The 26766-nt window shown below is 33.5% G+C and overlaps 1 protein-coding gene across 9 annotated transcripts in view; it reads right to left on the bottom strand.

The window, feature by feature from the left end:
- The window catches only part of Marf1 (meiosis regulator and mRNA stability factor 1-like protein), a 244066-nt gene that overhangs the window by 61661 nt on the left and 155639 nt on the right, over positions 1 to 26766 (bottom strand). For all 9 annotated transcript variants that reach the window (XM_085819030.1, XM_085819032.1, XM_085819027.1 and 6 more), the window contains 3 exons: positions 26190 to 26431; positions 25893 to 26104; positions 38 to 268 (listed from right to left, as the gene is read on the bottom strand). In XM_085819030.1, the coding sequence (XP_085675156.1) occupies positions 38 to 268; positions 25893 to 26104; positions 26190 to 26431 (685 nt within the window). The remainder of the gene's footprint in view (positions 1 to 37; positions 269 to 25892; positions 26105 to 26189; positions 26432 to 26766) is intronic.

Genomic DNA, 26766 nt, shown 5'->3' with positions numbered 1-26766 from the left:
AATATGGAAATACAATAATATAAAAACCAAAACTTACAACTATTATATTATCAGGAACTTCATCTAGCATGTCTTCGATTTCACATACTCCATAATTGATGATTTCAAAAGGTTTTTCTATAACTTGCTCATATGCTTGTGGAAATTCAGAAACAGTAATTTGCTTGCTGGCACGAGACTTTAAAATTCTTAATAATTCAGCAGCAAACCGTTTTACTTGAGTTCGATGAGTAAGTGTTACTTGCCGGTTTTGGCCTTCTCCTAAAACCTGCATAAAAAATATTTAAAAATTAAACAAATATGAAAACACATTTCTAAAATATACAGACTTAAAATGTATTAAACTTACTAAAGGCAGTAAAAATTTTAGAAAGGCAAAAAATTCATGTATAACTAAAGCTATTCCAGGAAAAGAAGGTTATGAATTTTAATGAATGCTTCCTAATAGTTTTCAAATTGTGGATTTACTTGGACATTACATAACTGCAAAAAGTTGCTTTAATTTCATGTAAATCCATGCTTGCAAATCTTATACCACTACATACTATCATTTAAGATACTTTATTACATAGTAAATGTTTTAAAATAATATACAGCTTGTAATGTTTAAAAAATTGAAAATTGTGCTGATGGTTAATGGAAATCGCATGTTACTCTAAATTTGACCAAAGAGCCAGGAACCTTCATGAGAAAGATTTTGCATGCACTGTCATAAACTTCTTCTTATATCTTAAGTGGCATAGTAATCATAGCATTTCTAACATTATTTGTCTAATATATATATAAAACCTGTCTATTACACAGAGTTAGCCTAAATGATTCATTCATTTTGAAAAGGCTATATTTTCAAAAGTATTTTGTATACACACACAAAAGATACATGAAAATAACCACAAACTCACCAAGTTTACACATCCTCTACAAACATTCAATATGTGCCCCTTTGGTGACATGACACATGTCCAGATGATAATCAAGCTCATTCCATATATTTTGTAGCATTGTTCCCCATATGTTCATCCTGTCAATTGACCAGATGACCAGAATACCACAAAAACTGTGTAAAAATTTTGTATCAATGGTTGCATTTCAAACCCTACCATGTATAGGTCTGGCAACAATTAAAGCCGGAGGATTATGCCTGTTGACTAGATTTTGTGCGTCAACAATGGAGGACGAAGATTTCGCCACCAAGATGATATTCAGCAATGAAGCAGCATTTCACTTATCCGGGAAACTTAATAAAATACTAAAAAAAAAAAAAAAAAAAAAAAACTTGGCGAGTTTGTGGTTCTTTTCATATACTTTTTGTGTGTGTAACTTAACTTTTGAAAATATACCCTTTTCAAAATGAATAAATCATTCACACCAACTTCGTATTTTTTAATATATTACTTTAATGTAATTAAAATGTATATAATTCAGGACGACTATTTGCTATATAGAAATATCATATATGACAAGCACTTTTTCAGGATTCTAGAAATTTTCTATGATCCTTATTTTTAGAAAGATTTCATATAATTTTCGAAATAGTTTGTTTGGCCTCTTCCGATCTATTAGACTGATTCACGTAATTAAACTTGCATTTTAAATTTCTCAAAAGTGTGACTTAGTATATGTATTAGATTTATATAAGTTCCATACATAGTGTTGTACTAACATATGTATTTTGAGACAAAATTGGAATTTTTCTGAAATGACATGCAAATTTCTTTCCATACTTCGATTCTACAACTCAAATTATGCCTAAAAACTAAATTTTGTAAAATTTGGTGTTACGCTTAAAGGGTAACTAAAAAATTTACTTTGGCACACTTCTTTTTCCACTTTGTGCCAAGAATAATTCACTTGAAGAACTTCTCAGTACATGGAAACCTATTTTGTTTTCAGCCCTTTCATTCTGAGCGAGCAGGGAAAAAATTCTCATTTCTTCTTTCTTGCATATATTTTTACTTTACAGTGGAAACTCTAGATATGAGCACCTCTATATATATACATATGAGAAATTCGAGATACGAGGAAAGTATGACTGAAAAATTTGTCTCTAAATACAAGCATTGACTCGAGTAACAAGCAATGAGCCAGGCTGTTGGTATGTGTGGCACCATTTCCCGATCTGGTTCGACTCAGGAAATCCCCTTGTCAGACCACTGAGTGTTCTTTGATCTATGTTATTATGTGCTTGTGAGTTAATTGTTTTTTAAATTTAACGTGAAAATAATTATTTCACGATGCCTCCCAAGAAGATTGTTGCCTCAGATAGTGCTGCAAAGAAAAATAAGGAAGCCATGGCTGTTGAAATTAAGGAAGAAATCATAGATAAACGTAAGTGCGGTGTAAGGGTGACGGAATTGGCGAAGACTAATGGCCTATCGACTTCAATGATCTACACTATTTTGAAGAAGCAGGAAGAAATTAAGAAACTTGATGAGCCAAAGGAGTTACCATTACTTCCAAGCACCATCCAAAACTCCTAGAAGATGTAGAGAAGCTGTTGTTGGTGTGGATTAACAAGAAACATTAAAAAGGTCAGCGTCGGAAGCTATCATAAAGGTAAACTACATTTATATAATTTACCAGTGTTATTTATTAGAAAAATTGATTTTTAGTTGATATTTTTGGGGTTGCGGAACGGGTTAACTGGATTTCCATTACTTTCAATGGAGAAGTTTGTTTCTAGATACAAGAAATTCGCTATACGAACTCAATGCTGGAAGGAATTAAACTCGTATCTTGAGGTTTCACTGTATTTTTTAGTTGTTATTTTTAAATACATTCTATTTAGAATTTCATTTTAATTATTTGAATTGCGTGGCTAAAACTGTAATAAATAATTCTTCAAATAACTAATTAAAAAATTTCAATTCATCTGGGTTGCCACTCAAACAGGAGAATGAAATTCCCTGACTTTTCCAGGTGCGTTTCAAGAAAATTCCAGTCTATCCGCGTAATGTACGTTGGCTACACTAAGAGGTAAATTATGGTATTACTTGTATTGTGTAGCAAATTCACTTAATTATTCAATAAATCCCAGAGGACATTTATTCTTAATTATTCTTGGTATACTTTGTTTGATAATTTTGTTTACTTTTCCACTTAAGAAACTTAATAAAATTTAAGATATATACATTGGATAACAAATGTATGTTTTATTTAATTATTACTCATGATCATCACCAGTTCAACATGAGGCTAATCCGGTCCTTATAAATCACAACGCAATGCTAAATAGTTAGGTTAGATTTTAGGTAAATTTAATTTGTGTGAGGTATGTTCTTAAAAAGCACCTTAACACTTGAAAACACAAATATAATTATAATAGTTGTTGTTTTCTCCATTGAAGATTGAGATTAGAATCTTCCCAATCTGGAATAAAATAAGGCTTTTTTTGCAGACATTCTGCAGCTAAACGAAAGAAAGAAATCTATTTTAATAAATTGAGGTATTTTATATTTAGTTCGCAGCATACATAAGAAAAAAATATGTGCATTAAATTTCGTGATGGTATGTCATCATACTGCTAGAATTAATTTCAAGATTATGCCAGAGAAAATTTCCTGAAATTTAGAAATATTATTTACTAATAATTAATAAATTTAGAGGGAAGAAGCATTATTAAATTATACGAATAACATAAAAATAAAGATAATTACTTAAAAATTGAATTAGAATAATCAACGATATTTTAGCGAATATAGTTATATTACATGGTTAGCCTAGATGACAGATTAGTATTTTTTATTTTACTGCAAAAATGGCAAGGTATTTATTAAAAAGAAAAGTTTAAAAGATTTTGCGGTAAAATTCTAGTATACGGTAAGGCTTTGGCACGATTTTGAAAATTGTCGCCAAGACCAAAATGACCCGTTTACTGCGCATCATCATGTCGCCAAATCCATACATGGAGATTATTTTAACGAAAAAACGTCTATGCAAAGAATCTCTAATTCTTTGGTCTATGTAAAGAAGAAAATTTTCCATACAAGTAAAATGCTATTACGCCGCTAGAATGCGGAGGGAAAATTTGCCAAGGGATTTGGCGACGGAACCTGGCGGCCAGAATTTCCCTCTCCGCGATGTGTACCGGAAATTGAGAAACGTGTTAAGAAGAAACGTTCTTTGACAAAAAGGAAGCTACGAAAATCCGTTTTTAAATTATTGCGAAAAATCCAAGAAGAAACGTTTTATCAAAGGACGTTTCTTCTTGGATTTTTCGCAATAATTTTAAAAACGGATTTTCGTAGTTTTCCCCCTCCTGAAAATTACTAACCTATGAATTAATTTACTTGCGCCAAAAAATATTTTCTTTTAATTTAGAGTTTAACTACTTGCGCTAAGACTAAACTTCACGGTTGCGGTGCCGTGCGCTACAATATAGTAAGTGGTAAAGTGTCTCATTTACGCCGCTCTGCATCTGCGAGTGCAATCCAGAGCTGTAACTCGAGAAATAAACAATCTCGTTGTTAGGCGTGTGCACCATGTTATTTTCATTTTTGCGATAAATGCTTATCGACGTGGTGTTCACGTCGCTCGCAGTTTGAAACAAAAACATCTCGACGTGCGTAGCACGTCTTTTTAGCGCAAGTGGTTAAAGAAATTTTAAAGGATATTCATTTAATGAACTCTTGATAACGTGACCTTCGAACTTCGACACCGGTTTCCAGCTTTGGCGGCAGATAGACATATCACGCATGCACAGCTGTTTCCCTCTATGATGGAACGGAGCCACGTCTGTTGCAGAGAGGTTTTCCTTCTTTACAATACATATTCTTTGATTCTAACTTCCATGGTACCGTATACTAAGATTAAACCCATTTTGTTTTATACGAGAACAGGTACTTTCTTTAGTTCATGCACTGCACGTGCGATTCTCGAGAATACTGGAAACCAAAAGTTGCGGGAAACTTGCTTTGCCTTTCTAAAAGGCAATCAAATTGGAGCTGCGAAAATTGGCTCTATGCCAGCAGACACTCACGTGATAGGCAATTCTCCAAAAAAGTTATCTCTTCCGACGTCGGCGCAAAAATCGCTTTTTTTGGCGGGATCATTGTATGAACTTCCCTGACTTTTCCAGATTTTGACAAAAATACTTAAATTCCCTGACTTTTCCCTGAATTTTTTGGTCAATTTTCGAATTCCCTGACTTTTCCCGGTTTTCCAGGTAGCGTGGCAACCCTGATTCATTAATAGGACTGGTACTTCAATTGTGTTTATTCACATACATGTTTCTGAATTTTATTTTATTTATAAACTGCATTTCTTTTGAAAGTATACTATGTAACCCAATATTCATCATCATGCCTTTGAAAACTGCATTTTGCATTGAAAGAGAGAATATCACAAAACGCAATTAATACAACTTTTAATGAAGCCATTCGGAAAAGATACATAAATGATTATATATCTACATTTTAATTTAGAATGATATGCATACAAACAAATTTCCAGTGTTTTATTGCTGTGGCATTGCTTTGCACAGTTTTAACCTATATTTAGTTTGTTAAAATATTATCCATATTTCTGAATAAGTTCAACTTCTCCGTTTTTTAAATCACAGGTTTCATATAGCATTTCATACAGCATAAGATTACATTTTATGCAAAAACTGCCTTAATGATTTTCTTAAGGCATTTTGCAGAAATATCTGCAATAAGTCTAGTTTTTTATTTTTTATATACCATAATCATCCTTTAAACAGCTTAGTTTCTGGGACATTATTAAGATTATTTATTCTTACGAGTATGGGCTTCAATTTTATTAGTATTTGATCAGAGTAAAATAGTGAAATGATTTTGTCCATGATACTGAACAAAATGCACTTTAAAAGCAGGAGATGAAAAAAAAAGTTTGGTTTTATCAACACTGAAAACTTTTTTAACTGATATCCATATTCTTCAAAGGATAAATTCTTGAATCTTAAACAAATTTGGCTGAGAAATCTTTGTATTCCCCATATATCATATGGCATAACATTCTAAGGTATAGTTTGAATTCGTACAGCTCTTCAGTGAAAAAACAGTCATCCTGCACTAGAATATTTGATGCATTGCATTGACTGAAAAACCTTAGCAAAATACTGAGAGTAAAAATAAGTCTTAGCCTTTTTTTTAAATAAAAAATTGGGCATTTATAGAGAAAGAATGTTACATCATGTTTTATTCAGAGTACTGTTTTCCCCATCTTTCTGGCAGCATACAGGTACCATCTTGGAAGATGATGACTGTGATTCATCTTGGCATAGACTTGACAAAATGCTAAAAATGATAGCAAGACATATGCATTCACAAATTCTCAACAACATCCGACAGTTTACAAAGATAGATGGAAGATGATCAGAGCCTCTCAACTGCATTCCAGAAGTGTTTGATCAGATTCAGATCAGGTGACCTTGATGGCCAGGAAAACGTGCAGGTCTGTGGAATGTTCATCCAACCATTTTGATACAATCTGGGAGCGATGTTTTGTTGAAAGATAATCTCTGTAGTGGACTGTCGAAAATGAACAAATGAGAGCAGATGGGTGTCGAGGATATTCCGGTAATGCTCGCCTGTGAGAGACGATGTCACAAGAACAAAAAGTTTCTTTTTAGTCCATGTAAAAATGCACCACACAAGAATACCACCTCCACTAGCTTGAAGACAGTTCTGCTGGCAGGAAGGATTCATCGCTTCACATGGTTTATGCCCTACATGTATTTTGTTGTCAACATGCACCAAAGTAAATCTTGACTCATCACTTCAACATTTTTCTGTATCTTGACGGTCCACTGGCGATGTTCCTGTGCCCATGCTAATTGTTGCACCATGTTTTGTGCATTCAAAAGAGGATGATGACTCCTGTACCCATTGGAAGGAGATAGTTTTGTATGGTGTGGCAGCTTACACATTGCTTTGCACCAGTGTTAAATTGATGGATAATCTGTTGCACTGTGGTCCATCTATCTGATATTAGAATGTGGGCTAGCTGCCAACGACATCAGTAATCTACATGCTCTTGTCCATGGCAGGGATGGTTTTACAAGAATCGACATTCTCAAGGTACACCTTTGACACAGAAGTGTGTAAGAATGTCTGCACTGCTTTCAAAATAGAGAGCCTTAACGATTTGGCCACAATCAAATGCACTTAGATTCGTACTCTTACCCATTTTGCTTTTGAAAATTACTGATACTGTGGAGCAGCAATCTTTATCTTGTCAAGCTCTTTCCAGTGGGTACTGCATCATTTGCAAGTTACTTCAGACTTGCATACAGCTCCCCCCCTCTCTCACAAAACTTATTCCTCTGATTTTGATGTTAATTTTAACCTTACTATTTGAGATTGACATTTTAATTTTAATTTGTAATATTAGAACTATATTTTGGTTTTACAAATGTCTTTAAGTAAAAAAAAAAAGCCAGGGAACATCTCAGCTAAGTTATATGGAAAAAGCTGATGGTTCAAGAATGATGAAAACGAAGGAAACAATTTCGTAAATAATAAATTTCCTCTCTCTGCAGGATAGCCCAACATAAGATACAGATCCCTATACACAGTTGAGAATGAAATCATAAGTCCTTACCATCCAAAGAGAATGATCTCTTATTCGCTAAAACAGGGGTAACATGAATCATTGCAAGATGAGAAAACAAACGAAACGATTTCATAAATAATAAATTTCCCCTTTCTTCAGGATAGCCTAACATATGATACAGATCTCTATATACAGTTGAGAATGAAATTACAAGTTCCCACCATCTAAAAAGAATGATCTTTTATTCTCTTAAAAAAAGGTAAGATGAATCATCGCAACAACAAGAAGGAAAGCCTCAAGTCTGAATAAAACTTTTGAAACCACTCAGAGAATTTCTCTCACTTAAGGCAGCCTCACCATAGCTTCTACAATCAATTGATGCACCTCAGGTGCAGACGTTTTTCAAATTAAAGAAGTAAATCAAAAGTTTCTGCAAATAATGCTCATTCAGCTCAAAACTTGACATCTGTACATGAAAAACATATGATTCCAATACAAAATTGCTAATACAGTCAAAAGTCTTTAATCCGGACTCGTCGGGACTTCGGCGATTCCGGATTATCGATTTTTCCGGATTATAGATCATCAGTTTAAATCTGGTAAGATGGCATGCAGAAATTATAAAACTAAAAATATGAAACCGTAATTTATAAAATAATGAGCAATTATGATCTAAAGGGTATCCAAATTTACCAAAAAAGAAGCCTAATATTTATTTGTTTACTTTATTAAACATTTCTTTTAACGCGCGGATGCGTAAAGCATACCTTACTCATAGCCGAAATTACAAAATTGCAACCAGAAAACTATGTGATTTGTATTCGTGATATTTATAATGACGAGGAATTTGATTTAAATCATATCAAAGACGGAGTACATCGAAATTAAATATACATTTAGTAAGGAATTATAAGCCGACTAAAATTAAAACATCTGCCCTGAAGATAACGATAGTGTTGACAGATCAACTTCCAGTTCATTGCGCGCCGCGACGTGCCCCCCCCCCGCGCAGAGCAACGTGAAATTGATAAACAGATTTCGGAACGGTTAGATAAACAAAGGATATGCTTTTATCCATTTTTTGTAGCAATTCGTTTTTTGTTTGATGGACATCGAAACATACTTTCGTTTTCTAGATCCTTTGGGAGCTCCAGCATCGGAAATTCTATTTGACATAATCGAAAGTTCAAGCTTACTTTTGGAAAATTGCTCTTACAGTCTGCAAAAAATAATAAGCCGTTCCAATTTGAAGATTAAGGAACAACGCAATTATCAACATTAACTGAAATAGATAATAAGATAATTTTAGCTTATACCGTCCGTTATACATTAAACGCGCACGCGAAAACGTATTCTGCACTTGCGCAGATGCATATGCGCAGTCGTAATGTCTTGCGCGCACGAGTAAAACGCCTATGCGCATGCGTCAATGCGGCGCATGCGCAGAAAGATTTTAGCTTTGAGGTCCGGATTATAGATCATTCCGGATTACGGGTGTCCGAATTAACGACTTTTGACTGTACTATTTCGACATTTTGTTGTTAGCACATGTCCAACCTTATGATACGACATTTTATATTCGACAAGTTAACCATAACTTACTCGTGGCACTATTGTTTTCCAAATCACACAGACATATCTGTACTCCTGATATGATTTGAACCTTGAAATATTTCATCTTGAAAATGCATTTTCTTTAAAGCGGTTTTCCACAACCGTTTTTCATTCTTCTAATTTCTTTCCTTCAGAAAAATTTGTTTTCAGATTGTTTCAGAAAATTGTTTGTTTTGAAATTAGAATGTTCAGTTTTTTCGACAGTTATATTTCCATAAATTTTGCATTCTTATCAAATTTTTTTAAATTCTAGCTGTATATTTTAAAGTTTGGTTTATTTAATAATAGCAAAGCATTCAAGGGCTATTTGCCTAAGGGGATAAATGTCTTGATGAAAAACTATCTGTGGAAAACTGACTAATATACACTTATTACATGGGAAAAACCATGAAGGCACTCATGTATTCATCCTGTTCACGGGATTCAAACCTCAGACCAAACTACCAGTGTTCAGTGACTTTATGGCTTGACTGTTGGTGGGTGCATCTTTCAGGAAACCTGCTTTTAATTTTCTAGACATTTAATTACAAATTAAGCTGAAAGAAGAATACAGAATCTCACAAACTTTTTTGATTAACAGAATCCAGCATTTATTATATTGCACTTAGTGATCTGATCTTAATATTGCATGCTAATACTATAAATCATATAATTTTTACAATTTCTAAGAACCAGTAAATGGCATATTAAAGAGCATATTTTTAATAATTAACTGTAATAGTATGATGGAAAACTAGTTACTTGAAACACATTTTGCAAGACAATATGAAAATTTATATTTCACATATTTTTATTACTAAAAGACGAGATATGACAAAACCATGCAACTCTTTATAAGCTTAGCTTACATTACTAAATACAGTTGAACCTGATTTATTGGACTACCGGATAATCGGACCAGCCACTTTTTCGGACTGAATCCTAAATAACCGAAACAATTCCTATGTACATAAGCCTAATATTATTTGCTTATCTGAACCAAAATTCCATTTAATTGGACCAAAAAATGTGAGAGCGAATAAGACACAGAAGAGCCACAAGTTGGCTGTGTACAGCGGATGTACAGGTGGTCCTCGACATATGGGAGGATCTGTAGCTGCGCTCCTCAGGAGAATGCTTTATCAAAGGTTAGGAATTTCTTAAAGTGCATGACAAGAGCAAAAACAGAAGGAGGTGAACACGCACACCGTTTTCTTTGACCTTTCTTAAAACAGAGTCACCAGTAGTCGCCAGCGAGGTTATTGGTCCCACTGCATCTCCGATTTTCAAGGAAATGAACAATAGTGTGTCTTGCTCCACCTGAAAGGAATTCCCGCCTGTCAATCATGATTAAAGTTTACACGAGAAAGCTATCACTTCACCATCTTTTTGGGATGATTTTAGTGCTAAAGCTTTGAATGGCGAGCATTTTATCTTCCTCTTGACCACGAAACAGCAAGGTTTCTTCAGACCACTTTAGTCAGTGAACTGTGAGCGTGTCCTGTCTCCCCTGCCAAAATGCCACGATGGGACTTGATGTTAACTGAAACAATTGGTTTCCTGGATAAGATCAAGCAACAACCCCAAAACACTAGTCAGCGTCGGTTGGTTGAAATAACGATTGGCAAAGACTACAATTTCTTGCTTGATAAAACAAGAGAATGAGCTGCAAGAAGAATGGGCACAATGTGAAGGACGAGGAGGAACTTCCAAAAAACGGAAGCATGAAGGCAAGGATCCAGATGTCGATGAGGCCCTTAATGAATGGTTTGCCATTGTTACTGGATGAGCTGTGCCAGTAAGCGGCCCAATGTTAAAATGCAGAGCAGAAGAACTCGCTAAAAAAGCTGGGCCACGATGACTAAGGACAGTTGGTTGTCTCGATGGAAAAATAGACATGACATAAAATTCAAGAAAGCACATGGCGAGAAAGAAGGTGCAAATAGTGCAGATGCTGAAGAATGGAAATCAACAAAACTGCCCTAGCTTCTTGAAAAGTTTTCAGCAGATGACATCTTGAAGAAACTGGGCTGTATTATTGTGCTACAACTGGAAGGCTCGTTAAGTTACAAACATGTTTCACTTTCTGGCTCTAAAAAAGCGAAGAATCGCATAACTGTCTTGTGCTGCTCAAACATGTCAGGAACGGACAAGAGGAAGCTGTTGGTTATAGGAAAAAGCACTAAGCCTCGCTGCTTTAAAGGACTTAGGATGGACAGTTTGCCAGTTGTGTATCATGTGAACAGAAATGCGTGGATGACCTCTGAACTTTTTAAAGAATGGTTGAAGGATTGGGGCAGAGAGTTCCAACACCAGTTGAGAAAAGTGCTGCTTATTCTTGACAATTGTGCAGCACATTCGCATTGAGATTGCTTGAAGAAAATACGACTGGAATTTCTACCTCCCAGGGCCACAGCTTTGGTCCAGCAAATGGATATGGGCATCATAAAAAAATTTGAAGACCCTTTATTGTGCAAGATTGATTAATTACATCCTTGAAGCAATTGATGAAAGTTTGCTGACTTCATCGTCAAAAGCAAGTGAAGTCAGTGAAAAGGTCAACATTCTACAGGCAGTTTACATTTGTGGCCAGCAGCCAGCGAATAGTGAGCAGCGAGACAATTCAGAACTGTTTTTCTCACTGTGGCTTTAAGCATTTGGTTTTGGAGATGAAGTGGGCATGCTCATTGAAAGTGAAAATGATGACGGACATGTGGAACTTCAACAGGTACAAAATTGCGAAGAATTTTTATCCATCGACAACAAGCTTCAATGCTACAATGAAAATGGATATTACAACGCTGCAATTGTTGCAGCAAAACACACGATAGCATCAGAAGAGCAAGAAAGTGATGATGATGATGTCGCTAATAAGTTGGTGCAAGTGACAACACAGGATACGAGGAAATGCATTAAAACTTTGCATCAGTATTTCATGCAGGAGAGAAATGAAGGCAGTTCCATTACTGCGTTAGATGTTTGTTGCGATTTCGTTCATGTGCAATCCATTAAGAGAATGTGTCGGATACACTCGATAAGTTCTTCAAATGCTGACTGGAACTTGGTAAGAAATTTTTTTTATTGTGCTTTGCATGCTGAGTATTGTGGAAATTGTTTCTAAATTAATTTTCTCAATGAAAAAAGTTTGACTGTAGTTCTTGTTTGTACATGTATATGTGTACTGCACAATGAAGGTCATAATTACATTTTAGTACAAGTACATTTACCGTTTGCTACATATAGCCCATCTCGTCTTACAGCATAGGCCACGTTCGTGTAATCAGACCAGCGAGAACCAAAACGATCGCTTCGCGATGTGGTCCGATTAACCGGAATTGACTGTAGTACTTAGTTTGAAGCAACTTGCTGCGATATGGTACATGATGAATAAGATTTTTGCTTTTATGGAAAAAACAAATTTGAACATAGTTGTTTCAATAAGCCAAAATTGAAGAAATACACTCCTGAAAAGCCACACATTAAGAATTCGATTTAGTGTTAATTTAGAATAGTTATGTTGGCTTTAAATCATCTGCTTCATTCTCAGCTATTTAAGTTAGCTATTCAGCAAATATTTAAAATTGCAGCATTGTTCTGACACCTCAGCTTGTAAGATAAATCTAATGTTATTTAATCTAAACATATGTTTAATCTTCCCAGGATGAATAATGCAGTGAAATAATTGTCTTATTTTTAGCTTAGATTCCAACAACACCTAGTGAGCACAATAATAGCAAATGAAACTGAACATTCATTTGCCCCATAGCTCCATAGTTTAAAAAATAACACACTGATAAAACTCTTTTTTTTTTTTTTTTTTTTTGAGATTTCTCTTTGTACAACACAAATATGAGCCACTCTCCTTTAATAAAATCCTTCATGTAGGTATTCCTCCCCTTATGTAAATAGCCTCCCTGTGCTTGACCTCAGCACATGCTTGACCTCAGAGCATGTGCTTATGAACCCCGGGGCCCACGGTCAAGAAAGCAGATTTCGGGGCCTTGGCCCATTAGGGCTGTTTGCACCACTGAGTTTTTAGTAGTTCTTTGTACAACACAAATATGAGCCACTCTCCTTTAATAAAATCCTTTATGTAGGTATTTCTTCCCTTATGTAAATAGCCTCCCTGTGGTTTGTCATATTTAATAACCAATCAACTTATTTTACATGATTCCTAAATGTAAGAGAAAAGCAGTGTGGTTATCCAAATGGGAGGATTATGACAGACACAAAACCAATGGTTGAATTGCCAATACTCTCTTTATGAACTTACATTTTCATTCATTATTTAAACTCATTTAATTTGTATTTTGTGGAAGAGTTGAGTGACAGAGTAGAAGTACAGGTGTTTGACTGATATAAAATTAGCAATATATCTACAAAGAAGGGTAACACTTTTTAAATTATTTTACCAGAAAAATTTTAATAAATCCTTATATCACAGAAAACGTAATAGAAGAAAAAATAGTGTGAAAAAATGCAACAATAATCAGCATTTAATGCATTACCAATGGTTAGAATTCAGATCTTTAAAAATCACAATCTGACTTTTAAAAATGTATTTATTCTAAATCTTATGTTTACAAAAAATATACATTTTGCTTTGAAAAAAAAGGGGGGGAATCTTTGATGATAATGTATGGAAGCCTTTTCAAATGTAAACTTACAGTTCATTATTTAAGAAATTTACTATACAGTTAATGCCATGAAATACCTCTGGACATAAAACACAAAACATAAGATAAAAAAAACTTTTATTCTAATAAACTTTGCTACTCTTAAACACTTTTTTAGAACACAGCATTTTTTATTATAATATTTTTGGTGCATTTTTTGATTAACTCATATGTATCAGCTATTTATATAATGCACATTCTTTAAACCTGCAAATAAATTTCTCTCCATATCAGTTGAAATTAAATAACAGCAGACAAAATGCTGAAGGTAAAAATTTTATCTTATAAAATGAAAATAAGGAAGATTTAAATTTTGATTAATATTTTCCAGAAGTTAAAAATAAAGTTTCATATATTATTAATAAATATTTATTATGAATCCTTATAAAAATGAGAATATGAATAATGCTTCATAAAAGTTTATCTGGAAATTTATATCTTAAAATAACTGTTGCGATTCACTGAAGATTGTAACAAAGTGTATGAATCACATTTGGTGTTATTATTGCTTATAAAAAAGTCTGATGATTAGCACATGACTTCCTTGTATGGAATATTAAATTACAGTCAAAAGTCATTAATCCGGACCTCAAAGCTACAAACTTTATGCGCATGCGCCAATGCATGTGTAATACCTTTACGCAAGCGCATATGTGTGTACGCGTGTGCACAATACGTTTACGCATGCATGTTTAATGTATAACGGATGGTATATGTTAAGCTAAAATTATCTAATTTTCTATTTCAGTTAATGTTGCAGATTGCGCTGTTCCTTAATCTTTGAATTGGAACCGGCTTATTATTTTTTGCAGACTGTTAGAGCAATTTTATAAAAGTAAGTTGGAACTTTTGATTATGTCACATAGAATTTCCGATGCTGGATCTACAAAGGGAAAATTTGATGTCCATCAAACAAAAAGCAGAATTGCTGCAAAAAATGGATAAAGGCTCCTTTGTTTTTCTAACCATTCCGAAATCTGTTTATCAATTCAACGCTGCTCTGCGAGGAAGGGGGGGAAAGTCGCGGCGCACAATGAACTGGAAGTTGATCTGTTAGCAATATCCTATCTTCAGGGCAGATGTTTTTATTTTATTCTGCTTATAATTTCTTACTAAATGTAGTATTTCATCTCGATGTACTCTGATATGATTTAAATGAAATTCCTAGTCATTATAAATATCACAAATACACATCAAATAGATTTCTGGTTGCAATTTTTTAATTTCGACTATGTGTAATGTATGCTTTATGCATGTGCGCGTTAAAAAAATGTTTAATAAAGTAAACAAATAAATATTAAGCTTTTTTTTTTTGAAAATTTTGACACCCTTTAGATCATAATTGCTCTTTATTTCAGAAATTACGGTTTCATATTTTTAATTTTATAATTTCTGTATGCCATCTTACCAGATTTAAACTGATGATCTATAATCCAGAATCGTCGAAGTCCCGACGAGTCCGGATTAAAGACTTTTGACTGTATACGCATTTTTTCTTGCATTTCATTTAAACTTATTGGACTGAATTAAATCTACTTCGTTGATAGTTCATAAACCACAATAGAATAAATGCACTCTAAAATTCACTATATTTGTTTACCATAGTCACACATGGCCCTAGGTTCACCTAACAGTGTTGCATTTCATTCATTTTTTAACTCAGAATGCACATAATTTATAGTATCTTAAGAATTATCTAATCATTACCACATGTTCTATTCAAATGCTATAATAAATCTAAAATGATGTATAAAAGAAATTAAGCAAACAATAAAAACAAAATAAGAAACAGTTTTTCACAGGTGATTCAGGATTTCTCATTAAATTAATTCAGTTTTCACTTTGCGACAAGTCCAAAATACCTTAAAATATTTGTATTGAAAATCATGAGGTAAATCTTAAATACTTATTTCCTCGAATACATTCCAGAATGGATTAAACATGTTTTAATTTGCAATAACAAAAGGTGTTGTCTTTGTTATCGTGAAGCTTACTTTCTCTGGATTGGCAACAAATCAACTATTCTGCTGTTTCAAATGTAGCAAAAATATTTCGTTATATTGGCACTTAAACTTTTAAATTGTTGATAATTCTAAAAATATTGCATGCAGATTTTTCAGAGGCATAGGAACCTTAACTGGAAGATAAGTAAAACACAATTCTATCATTTTTAAAGCAAAAAATGCACAATTTACAAACATATAAGAATAAAGAAACTAAGATTACTGAGCTGAATAACAGAGTGGATATATATACACATATATTTATACATTTTTGGTGTGGCCGACTGCAAACAAAATAGGAGGTGCACATCTACATGTTATAGCAATCCTATATACAAAATTTCAATGTTCTGAGGCTATTCGTTTTCGAGTTATGCGAGATACATATGTACACAGAGATGCCACAAAAAGTTCTCTTCAGATTTTATTTTAAATCAGTTTTATAATTTTTTGGAGGGAAAAAATCCTTTATTCTGTCCTTATGTACAGATGTCATGCAAAAACATCATTAAATTGCATTCGATAGCAGTCAAAATGGATATTTTCGCTGAAATATGATACCTGAAATTTTTTGCAATTAAAATGCTTCCTTTTTACTTCATACAAGGAAGTAAAAATATGCCAAATTTTAAAATGCACCAATACTTCACATACATTCTGTAAATATTTCACATATCTATTCTGAATTTTTGAATAAAAAGCTCCAATTTCCTGCAGATATTCCTTGAACTATTTTATGATGATGATAAAAATTTTATAGGTTATAATAATTCAAAACATTTTCGAAAAATTTATATAAATTATTTATAAATACAAATTTTTAAAATTAATTGAAAAAAAAAACAATTTTATTTGTATTAAACCTAAACTTCAAACTATGAAAGAAGAAATTACATTTAATTTAAAAGTTGACATTTAATATACAAGGTAATTCAAAACTGTCAAAAATGTAAAGGCAGGTTAAAGGGACTTAAATAAGCACATTTTGTATAGGAATGTGTGTACGCAGCATGTAAAGCAGTACGAATCATAAAAAATTTAAAAGACAAGACAAATATATATATATATATATATATATAAAGTTTACAATAGGTGCAGGAAAAAGCGGCCACCAACTGCGATACAAGGTCCACATCCGTGGCACATGAATCGGCGTACATTAGAAAAGACGTCAGCAGCAACAGACAAGTGGGCAACAAGATCTTCTACAGATGTGATGGCACTCTCATATACAAGACTTTTAGTATGACCCCAAAAGAATAAATCCAAGCAGGTTAGATCAGGAGAATGCAGTGGACAGGAAACTGGTCCGTTCCATCCTATCCACTGCTGGCCATAGACAGCATCCAGGTGATTTCTGACATTCTGGCTGAAGTGAGCTGGGGCTTCATTGTGCTGGAACCGCATTCGTCTGTGAACAACTGGAGGAACATTTAACTGAAAGTTCAGGTAAGACCTCCTGTAGGAAGATGCTGTATGTGTGGCCAGTTTAACAACTATGTAGAATGTATGATCCTACTAAGTTATTGTGCACAATGTCTGCCCAAACATTAATGGAAAACCTTTCTTGGTAGGCACGTATTATTGTGCCATGTGGGTTATCATGAGCCCACAGGTGAGAATCGTGGATGTTAAACATACCAAACTGCATAAAGGTAGCCTTATCAGTGAATAAAACATCTGCAGGGAAAGTTTGATTTCCTGCAGTCTACTGCAGGTACCTACCAATGGGCAAAGTTGAGATGTGGAAGAGTATTGTCAGGGATTATTGCTAGCACTCTCTGTAAATGATACAGATGCATTCCGTCTTCTAGTCAAGTCCTCAGAACAGTTGTATGGCTTACACCCAATGCACATCCTACAGCTCTCAAGCTTGACAAAGGATTATCCCGTACTGTGTTTAGTATTCTTTCTTCCACTGCAGGAATTCTGCAATATCTTCCAATGTCAGTATCACACCTGGATGCATAAAATGATCCCACTCATGCCTAACCCCTGATGAAGACACTCGAATGCTCAATGATCGCTCCCTGTACATCCTTTGAGCAGCTAATCCATTTCCTCGTGCAGCCCCATACATGAAATGCAAATTGGCAAGCTCTGCATTGGTGTACTGATGCATGCTGCCTGAGATCCGTGTGGGAAATGAAGACTAGCTTTTATCTGACGCACTCATCAGTGCTCTCCACCGGTTTAACGTGGCATTACCGCACACACAATCCTATACGAAATCTGCTTATTTAGGTCTCCTCTACATGCCTTTACATTTTTAACATATAGTTTTGAACCACACTGTATAACAAATTCAATTAACATTGAGGAAACAACCCCATATTTTACGATACAGAACCATCCACATATTTTACTTTGAACTTCAAAATTCAAACCCTCTTCTCTTTTTGTCCATTGTTAAATTTTTAATTACACATTAATAATGATTGTAGGCTAGCTTTAAACTGAAAACTTCAAATTAGAGATTGAATTAAATCACCAAGATTTAGAGTTCTGATGTATGCGCTACTTTTAAAATAATAATTAACACATATCAACACAAGAACTGGTACTTATATACTATCCATTGACTGCGAAGTTGTCAAACATTACAATTCAGTGCCAATTATGGATAAATGAGATGTAACTACACATTCATAACTTCCATGCTTTTGTTTCATGTAACCCTGAATGATTCTCGATAACCTACCTTTTGCTTTTATAAACTAGGATATAAATTAACTGTTAGTATTATATTTTTTCATTTTGAAAAATGTGATTAAAAGTTGGGATCTGCCTTCTACAGAGCAGGAAGCAGCAGATTATCTTAAAAGTTATAGCTAGGAACACTACCTAGGAAGTGTGTATTAATGCTAATGATATGTTTAGCTCAATATGGCTGCCAAAATCGCAACAGACTAAAACAACTATCGGCAGGAAGTTTGTACTCGCAGCATTTCAAACAGAGCTTCCAGTGAAATCAGATGGTCTAACAAACTAGAAGAAATCAGTAAGACTTTTTATGAAAAGCAAACACAAAGCGGATAGATTATTGAGTGTTTGTTAAATGAACATGCATCAGCTCCTTCAAAATGCCATAAGAATAATGGCTCAGTTTCCACCAATTTTTATGGCAACTTTCACGGTCACTGGGATATAATATGAGAGTATGAAATTTCGCAGTTTCTTTTTTGTCAGTCATTTTATGGAGAAAACCTTGAAAACGAACCAAGCAGCCAGCCCATTTGCTTTGAGTCAAATGGGCTGGCTGGCACAAGTCAGGGTAAACTACCAGTATTCAATCGTCTTAACCATTCGCCCACTGGTGTACCCCAATATTAAAACAGAAAATTTTCATTACTTGGCCGATTCAAGTTGCCATCCTAACAAGGTCTTAGCAAAGATTGCTATTAATACCATACTATATTTTTGAATGTTTGGAGTAAAGTCACACCAGAATTACACGAGACCATAAATGGCACAAACTCTGTGTTCACATTACTTTTCGTACTCAGCGTTCATTTTGATTCTGTCTCAGCGATAAATCATCAACTGAGAATTTGGAGGCGACTTGATAAATAGACTGACCCTTCTGCCACTCTCAGTATGTCACATAATTCGTCAACAGGAAGCCATCAGTATCAACAGTTATCTCTATGCATAAGGTCTGATTATGATATGCTAATATGTTAATGAGTTACTACAGGCTGTTAACCCTTTCCGGCGCAGTGTGTTCAGTATGAACACACCAAAAATATTTCCTATTTAGACACTGAAAATAATCGATAAATATCACAAAAACTACACTAATGGTTACTTTTAATCTCTTTTATGAATAATAGATGGCAGCACCACACAAGCAAATCATTAGCGTTGAGATATATTCTGTTTTTAAAGACACTGATTTTTCAAAGAAATGTTTCAGATTTTTTTTTTTTTTTTTTAATATAAAGAATATCAACGAAAAAAATCTTTATATAATTTTGTTGTTCGTATGCTAATCTGCCTATTCTGTATTACTTTTAATTTTTATCTTTGAAATATTGCGTATAGTGAAACCTTCAGTGTATGGTGTGTTCGGACTGAACACACTGTACTGGTAGCGCTTGCCATGTGGGAGTGAGTCACAGAATCTGGTCTCGTGCTTCAAGCACAGGGGAGGCTGAAAGCGCAGATTTATTTATATTTACTTTTATTCTTTTCTGTTTTTGGTTTTGAAGACCCCGGTGTTTTGTTTTCACTTAGCTATTTGATTTTTAGTGAGAGCAGACCCTTTTTTCCTCTTGCTTTCATTGCACTTAGTTTGATTATGTAGATTTTTATTTGTATATATATTTAATAATTATTTTTTTCTAGTCAATAATTAATTGTAAATATTATATTTTTCTTATAAATTTTAAAATTGTGTAAATGGCTCGGAGAGGGCTCAGCATTGCTGAAGCAATGAGAGTTTCCTTCCCCCCCCCCGGATTTTTTTGGGGGGCCATGTAGAGTTAGCAGGCCTCCCCGTGGTGCACCCTGGGTTATGCTAAATCTGCTACAGAGATCAGATTCTACTGTTTTTAAATCATAGTATTTTACTGTAATACGTGCTTCACAGCAATGCTCACCTATCGCAGCTCGTGCGGCTACAGACACACCCACAAAATGGAAACGGTTTGTGCAATCTTGATATTTATAGCATATATAATTTGTAAATATAATAATAATAATCTTGATATTTATAGCATATATAATTTGATATAGCAGATATAATTTGTAAAATTATATCTGCATACTCTCCTACACTAGAAATAGACTGCCTAGAAATTTTTTTAGTAAAATTCCAACTTTAAAGAGTAGCATGCTGGAAAGTGTTAATGAGATTTTGCAACCCATTTGGCCCACAGTACTACTCTCAACATGTTCTGAGTAAATCAAATGGCAGAATAATATATAAAAACACATACATACACTACTTTCCAAAAGTGAAGTACATGAACAACTTGACATAATTGGAAAAGTTATGTATTTATAGAGTCAAAATTTAATTTAAAAGGAAGCAAGTTGTAAATTCAAGATTAAAAATTAGAGTAAAAAAAAAAATATATATTTAGGAATATCCATAATCATTTGCATACATACATCACAGTTTTCTTCATCAAAAAAGGGCAGAGTATGGAAAAAATAACTCTTAAGGATGTAAACATTTTTAACCTTCTCGCAAGCTATGCAGCAATGTTACATAGTACTTGGTTATCAAGCATACCACAGCAATAATTACTGTTCCCCTAACAGAACAGTTTTCAGCTTGTAGGTATATATGCGCAAAGACAAGCCATCCAAAGTCACCAGCAGGAGAATAAAATGGCCATTCGATATCATCATAAGCCTTAATTTTTGAGGCAATCATTGAGGTTTGCTTTGTTTCCAGACTTGCTCATTGTGGAGATAGTACAACATGCATAAGGATAAATGTTAGACTAGCTATTACAGCCTACAGTTTTACAATGAAATCAACAATTTCATCTTGATACCTTCGAGCCATTACAGCACTTCTTATACTAATGTTCAAATAATGCAGCAATTGAAAGAAAATTTAGCTTACATCATTGTACTGTTAGTTTTGATGGAGTGGTGTTCAATAATATTATTGTATTTGTTTCTTTTTCTCTCCACTCATGAAATTCCAGCAGAGATTTTGATTCATCCATAAATAGTATATTGGATTGCTTACCTGTTTTCCAGTTCACATGCTGATGATTCCACTTATACCATGCTCATCTGGCATGTGATATTTAAAGGAGCACGGACTCATAGTATCTAACCATACAATCCCTTTAGTAAATATTGATCTACCAGTTACCAGATTTACAATTAAAATTTCACAATTCTAATTTTATAATAACCACTACTTTTAGCAGTTACTAGAACAATCTGGCCCCCTGTCGACTGTACTTAACTAATAAAATCACACACTAGTCATCAAAAGGTGACAACTCTTAGAGAATCAGAAACAGTCTCTGGATATCATACCACCTTATTTGAAACAATTTTCAGAAATGAAAAATCGGAGCAGACAACATCAGAGAAAACAGTAATATCTTTAATAAAATTGCTCCATATCAAGCTGACTGATACCATGTCAGCACTAAGAAAGATCCACTCATCTCTTTTGAGGCATAATTATCTAATCCACCTCTCCTCCAAAAAATGCAGAATCATCTTTTAAAAAACTTTAATCAGCAGCAGTTAAATTTATCTACTCAGAGCTTCACAAGAAAAGCATTTCCAAACAATGCTTAATTTTCATACATGTACAGAATAAATCTTTATTATCACATTATATTATACTTGAATATTCCCTTCTACAACCAAAAGGAGTTTAAGTCACTGAAATTGAAGCACAGGTTTCAAAGCTCAAAATTACACCATGTGTGAAATTTTTGAAAAATAAATAACATACTGAGCAACCTTTGCAAAGTCTTAAAGTGCTTTTTGGCCAATATAATCCCCCAACATCCCTTGCCAATCAAGAACACATGAGATATGATTTATTGTTGCATGAATTTCTACAATACTCTCACAATGAAATGGAGATTCGGATCAATAATGGAGAAAAAATAGATAAGATGCAGATCAACAACACATAATCAGCTACTTAATCAGTGCCTCATTAAAATGGTGACCTTTCTTCTTTGTGATTACCCTGTAAGTGTAATAATTAAAGATATCATTATTAATGTGCAATAAAAGCTCAACTGTTCAGGAAACTCAAATTTAGCATAACAACATATCTTTAGTCAATCCCATGATACATTGCTAAAAGTGTATAGTGTATTCTAGCTAAGCTTTATGATAATAGTTATGAATCTGAAGCTTTTCAGGTATTGCAAACAAAGTGAAATTTTCCAATTAATAGAATTAGTGAAGAAATATGGGAAATGGCAATAAATGAAGATGATACAACAGAAGTTCTTAATTGTAATGACAATGCCCCGATCATCAATCAACTAATAGAGGGTGAAATTTGTAGCATGGTTCTAAATCCAGAAAATATCACTACCAATAGCCAAGAAAGTGACAGAGAGGTTGCTGAGAGAGAATAAATTTTGACTAACAATTTAGTAGGAATTCTGAACATAGCAATTACCAATGGAACTTTGTAATTGAACAATGAGTTAAGTCTATCTATAGAATCAAAGAGAAAGTAGTATGAAAAAACAAAGTAACTTAAACAATGTAAACTGAAAGAGATGTTTAATATAGCAAACAAGCAGATATTTAGCTTTTTTTCATAAATCTGGATTCCTTAATGTCATAAATGCTTCATTATTTCATATCTTCAATTTTATAATTTCTAAATATCATATAACTTAATTTAAGACAATCTAACACCTCGAAAATACCAAATCCAGAAGTGCCTAATCAAATCCTAGATCTCAGACTTTGTACTGTAGTATAATGCGCTCTATAATGGAATTATATATTTCCCATTTACTTAATTTTCCAAAGGAAAATTCTTTTCTAAAACTCTAAAACATTCCAGTTAGAAGAATGCCAGATAGTCAGATTTTATGTTTTTCTAGCTTTACGCAAAGTTTAATTTAAAGCAATTTTCATGGTATTGCATTTTTCCCATTAAAAAGTACACTAATGACTTATTTTCAAACTATTCAGTATCATCCCAATAAACAAATTCTGTAATTCATATTGCTGAGAAATGCAGATGGATACAAAATCATATAATTAATTAGTTATGCATTAACACTTTCCCTGCCAGTCGTGAGATTGTATTGATAGTTAATGCTGTGTCATAGAAATAGATTGTACCCACACGTAAACTTACTTATAAGTAATATGATTTAAAAGAGGTAATAAATGGTTATGTGCACCACATTGATTACTAAGCCTTTAACACATTGACTGCCAACTACGAGATAACTCGTACATTGTGTTCTCTTCTAGGACACACCAACTACGAGTTATCTCGTACTGTGTTTACTTGCCATTTTTGTGCAGCTACGATTAAACTCGGAATATATCAGTGCTAATATCGATAGGTGTCTTGTGGGAAAAGAACAAAAAATCAATGCTGGCTTGCATGATCAGAAAATTTATTAAAAAACGAACAAAACTGTAATTATAAAAATTTATAACATATGATTAAATTGATTTGGCTCCTCGGACTGGAGCCGAAAAGTGCCATGGCAGTCAACATGTTAAGCATAGAATTTTATTATTATGTGCCAGAATATGCATTTAAAAGTGAAACAAAACAAGTAAAAATATGCATTATATTACGAAAATACATCAGAAACAAATATATTACAAGATAGTTACAATGATATTGCAAATTATGCATTTCAGAATATTTATTCATGTATGATCTTTGCTCAAAATGAGACTTTCCATTCCAAATGACATACATTTACAACTAGTTTCTAGCATTCACTCCATGGCAATACCAGCATACATATTCAAAATGCACTGCTGACTGAACTTGAAATTAAAAATTCAGATGCTGCTTTTCTTGCACCAGCATGTGACAGGCACCTGGGACATCACCCCCACACCATGTGCAAGAGCGCGATTGGCAGCAAATGTGTGAAACAGAGAAAGGTGCTCCGTAATTAATTGTTTTAAAATCTTCAGATAGAGTTGATAAATTTCAAGTACCTATAACTAATATATAATTAAGTATGTTTAAACTAAATTACCATTATTTGAATTAAAATAATACAATCAACTATACTAGTATGTATGATTGGCGGTAACAACTTGATATAATTTAGAAAGTGATAGATCAACATTAAAAAAATGAACACCAAGAACACAATTTTAAATAAATTCTTCACAGATCCATGGTATAATAATAAGTACTATTTTAAACACATGTTTAAATCCTACTTTTTTTATACAGTTAAAATTTAATCCGGGCGTCCATAATCCGGAATGATCTATAATCCGGACCTCAAAGCTACAAACTTTCTGCGCATGCATAAACACATAATGTGTTAACGCATGCGCTTAATATGTTTACACATGCACATTTAATGTATAACGGACGGTATAAGCTAAGCTAAAATTATCTAATTATCTATTTCAGTTAATGTTGCAGATTGCGCTGTTCCTTAATCTTCGAATTTGATCCGGCTTATTATTTTTTGCAGATTGTTAGAGCAATTTTATAAAAGTAAGCTTGAACTTTCGATTATGTCAAATAGAATTTTCGATTCTGGAGCTGCCAAAGGATCTACAAAGCGAAAGCATGTTTCAATGTCCATTAAACAAAAAGTGGAATTGCTGCAAAAAATGGATAAAGGCACGAAGAAAGTGACAGAGAGGTGATCTGTTTCTCTAACCATTCCGAAATCTGTTTATCAATTTCACGCTGCTCTGTTTCCGAAATCTGTTTATCAATTTCCCGCTGCTCTGTGGGGGGGGATCCCCCCCACAGAGCAGCGGGCAATGAAGTGGAAGTTGATCTGTCAGCACTATCCTCATCTTCAGGGCAGATGTTTTTATTTTATTCGGCTTATAATTCCTTACTAAATGTAGTGTTTCATCTCAATGCACTCCGATATGATTTAAATCAATTTCCTTGTCATTATAAATATCACAAATACGCATAAAATAGTTTTCTGGTTGCAATTTTCAAATTTCGACTATGCGTAATGTACGCTTTACACATGCGCGCATTGATAGAAATGTTTAATAAAGTAAACAAATAAATATTAAGTTTTTTTTTTTGTAAATTTTGATACCCTTTAGATCACAATTGCTCTTTATTTCATAAATTACGATTTCATATTTTAAATTGTATAATTTCTGCATGCCATCTTACCAGATTTAAACTGATGATCTATATTACGGAAAAATCGATAATCCGGAATCGCTGAAGTCCCAACGAGTCCGGATTAAAGACTTTTAACTGTACTAACTTTATTACTACTGACTAAAGTGAATAATATTCAGTAGTAACAAAATTTAATAACATAAATTAATTTCACTTTGTTACACAATTACATAGCAACTCATTAGATAAGTTTATAAAATTTCTGATAAATGAAAAAATTCAGATGGATACCAAGAGAAAATAAAATCATATAATACTGATAACTTGGTAAGATACCTGAACTATATGAGGTACAGCTTCAAGGAGATCAATTAATTTTGTGAAACCATAATCAGCAACACGACACTGCCTTCCAAAATGGTGATGATAGGTAGGAATAAATTTACTAAAAGGAACTAAACACTGAGGCTGACTTTTAAGAAGATCCATTACTTCTCGACCAAACAAAGTCAAAGGACCAGCTAATGCAGGATTGATGTTTCTGATGCCTGAAAAATACAGAGTATTTTATTGTGATAAAAAATGTATTAAAATATCCTTTTCTCCTCTTTTCAAAAAGACTAAAATGCATACCTTGAAAATCTGGTGCTTTATTTTCCAGCCACTGAACTTTTTTAATGCAAAGTACTGACTTTGCAACCTCCACACCTGTAACACATGCAATTAAATGTTCCAAAGGTACCCCTTTTGGACTTCTAGGGATAGGATTATCATGCGCAGTAGGATCCAAGTGTGGAATTTCATCCTTTGTCATGTTTTCAAATGTATCAACAACAGATAATGGACCAATTTCAGCTTCATAACAGTCACAGAAGCTTGAGTAAAAATATACAATTCAGTTATGAATGGCAATATAAAAATTGATACTTATGTCTAACATTTTTTTAAACAAAGTTCTGTTCATGCAATGAAAGTTAGGGATTATTAAACTAGCAGAACCACAACAGTTTTTGTCAAAATGAATAAATAAAAATCAACACCAACACAGAACAAGAAACATTTGAAAAATAATGCACATACAATTAGAAACAACTTATTTATTAATGATAATTTTAATATGGTTATTAGATACTTTCAAAGGATACAATTCAGATGTATGAAATACATAAATATTTAAATATGCTTGATAATTAGTTGAAGCATGATAAGT

The sequence above is a fragment of the Stegodyphus dumicola genome, chromosome 6, assembly GCF_044657685.1.
Source record: "Stegodyphus dumicola isolate Sdum_Otavi_A_Nest chromosome 6, ASM4465768v1".
NCBI classification, from domain to species: domain Eukaryota; kingdom Metazoa; phylum Arthropoda; class Arachnida; order Araneae; family Eresidae; genus Stegodyphus; species Stegodyphus dumicola.
Note: the sequence above shows the minus strand (reverse complement) of the source record. Positions and strands in the feature narration are given on the sequence as shown.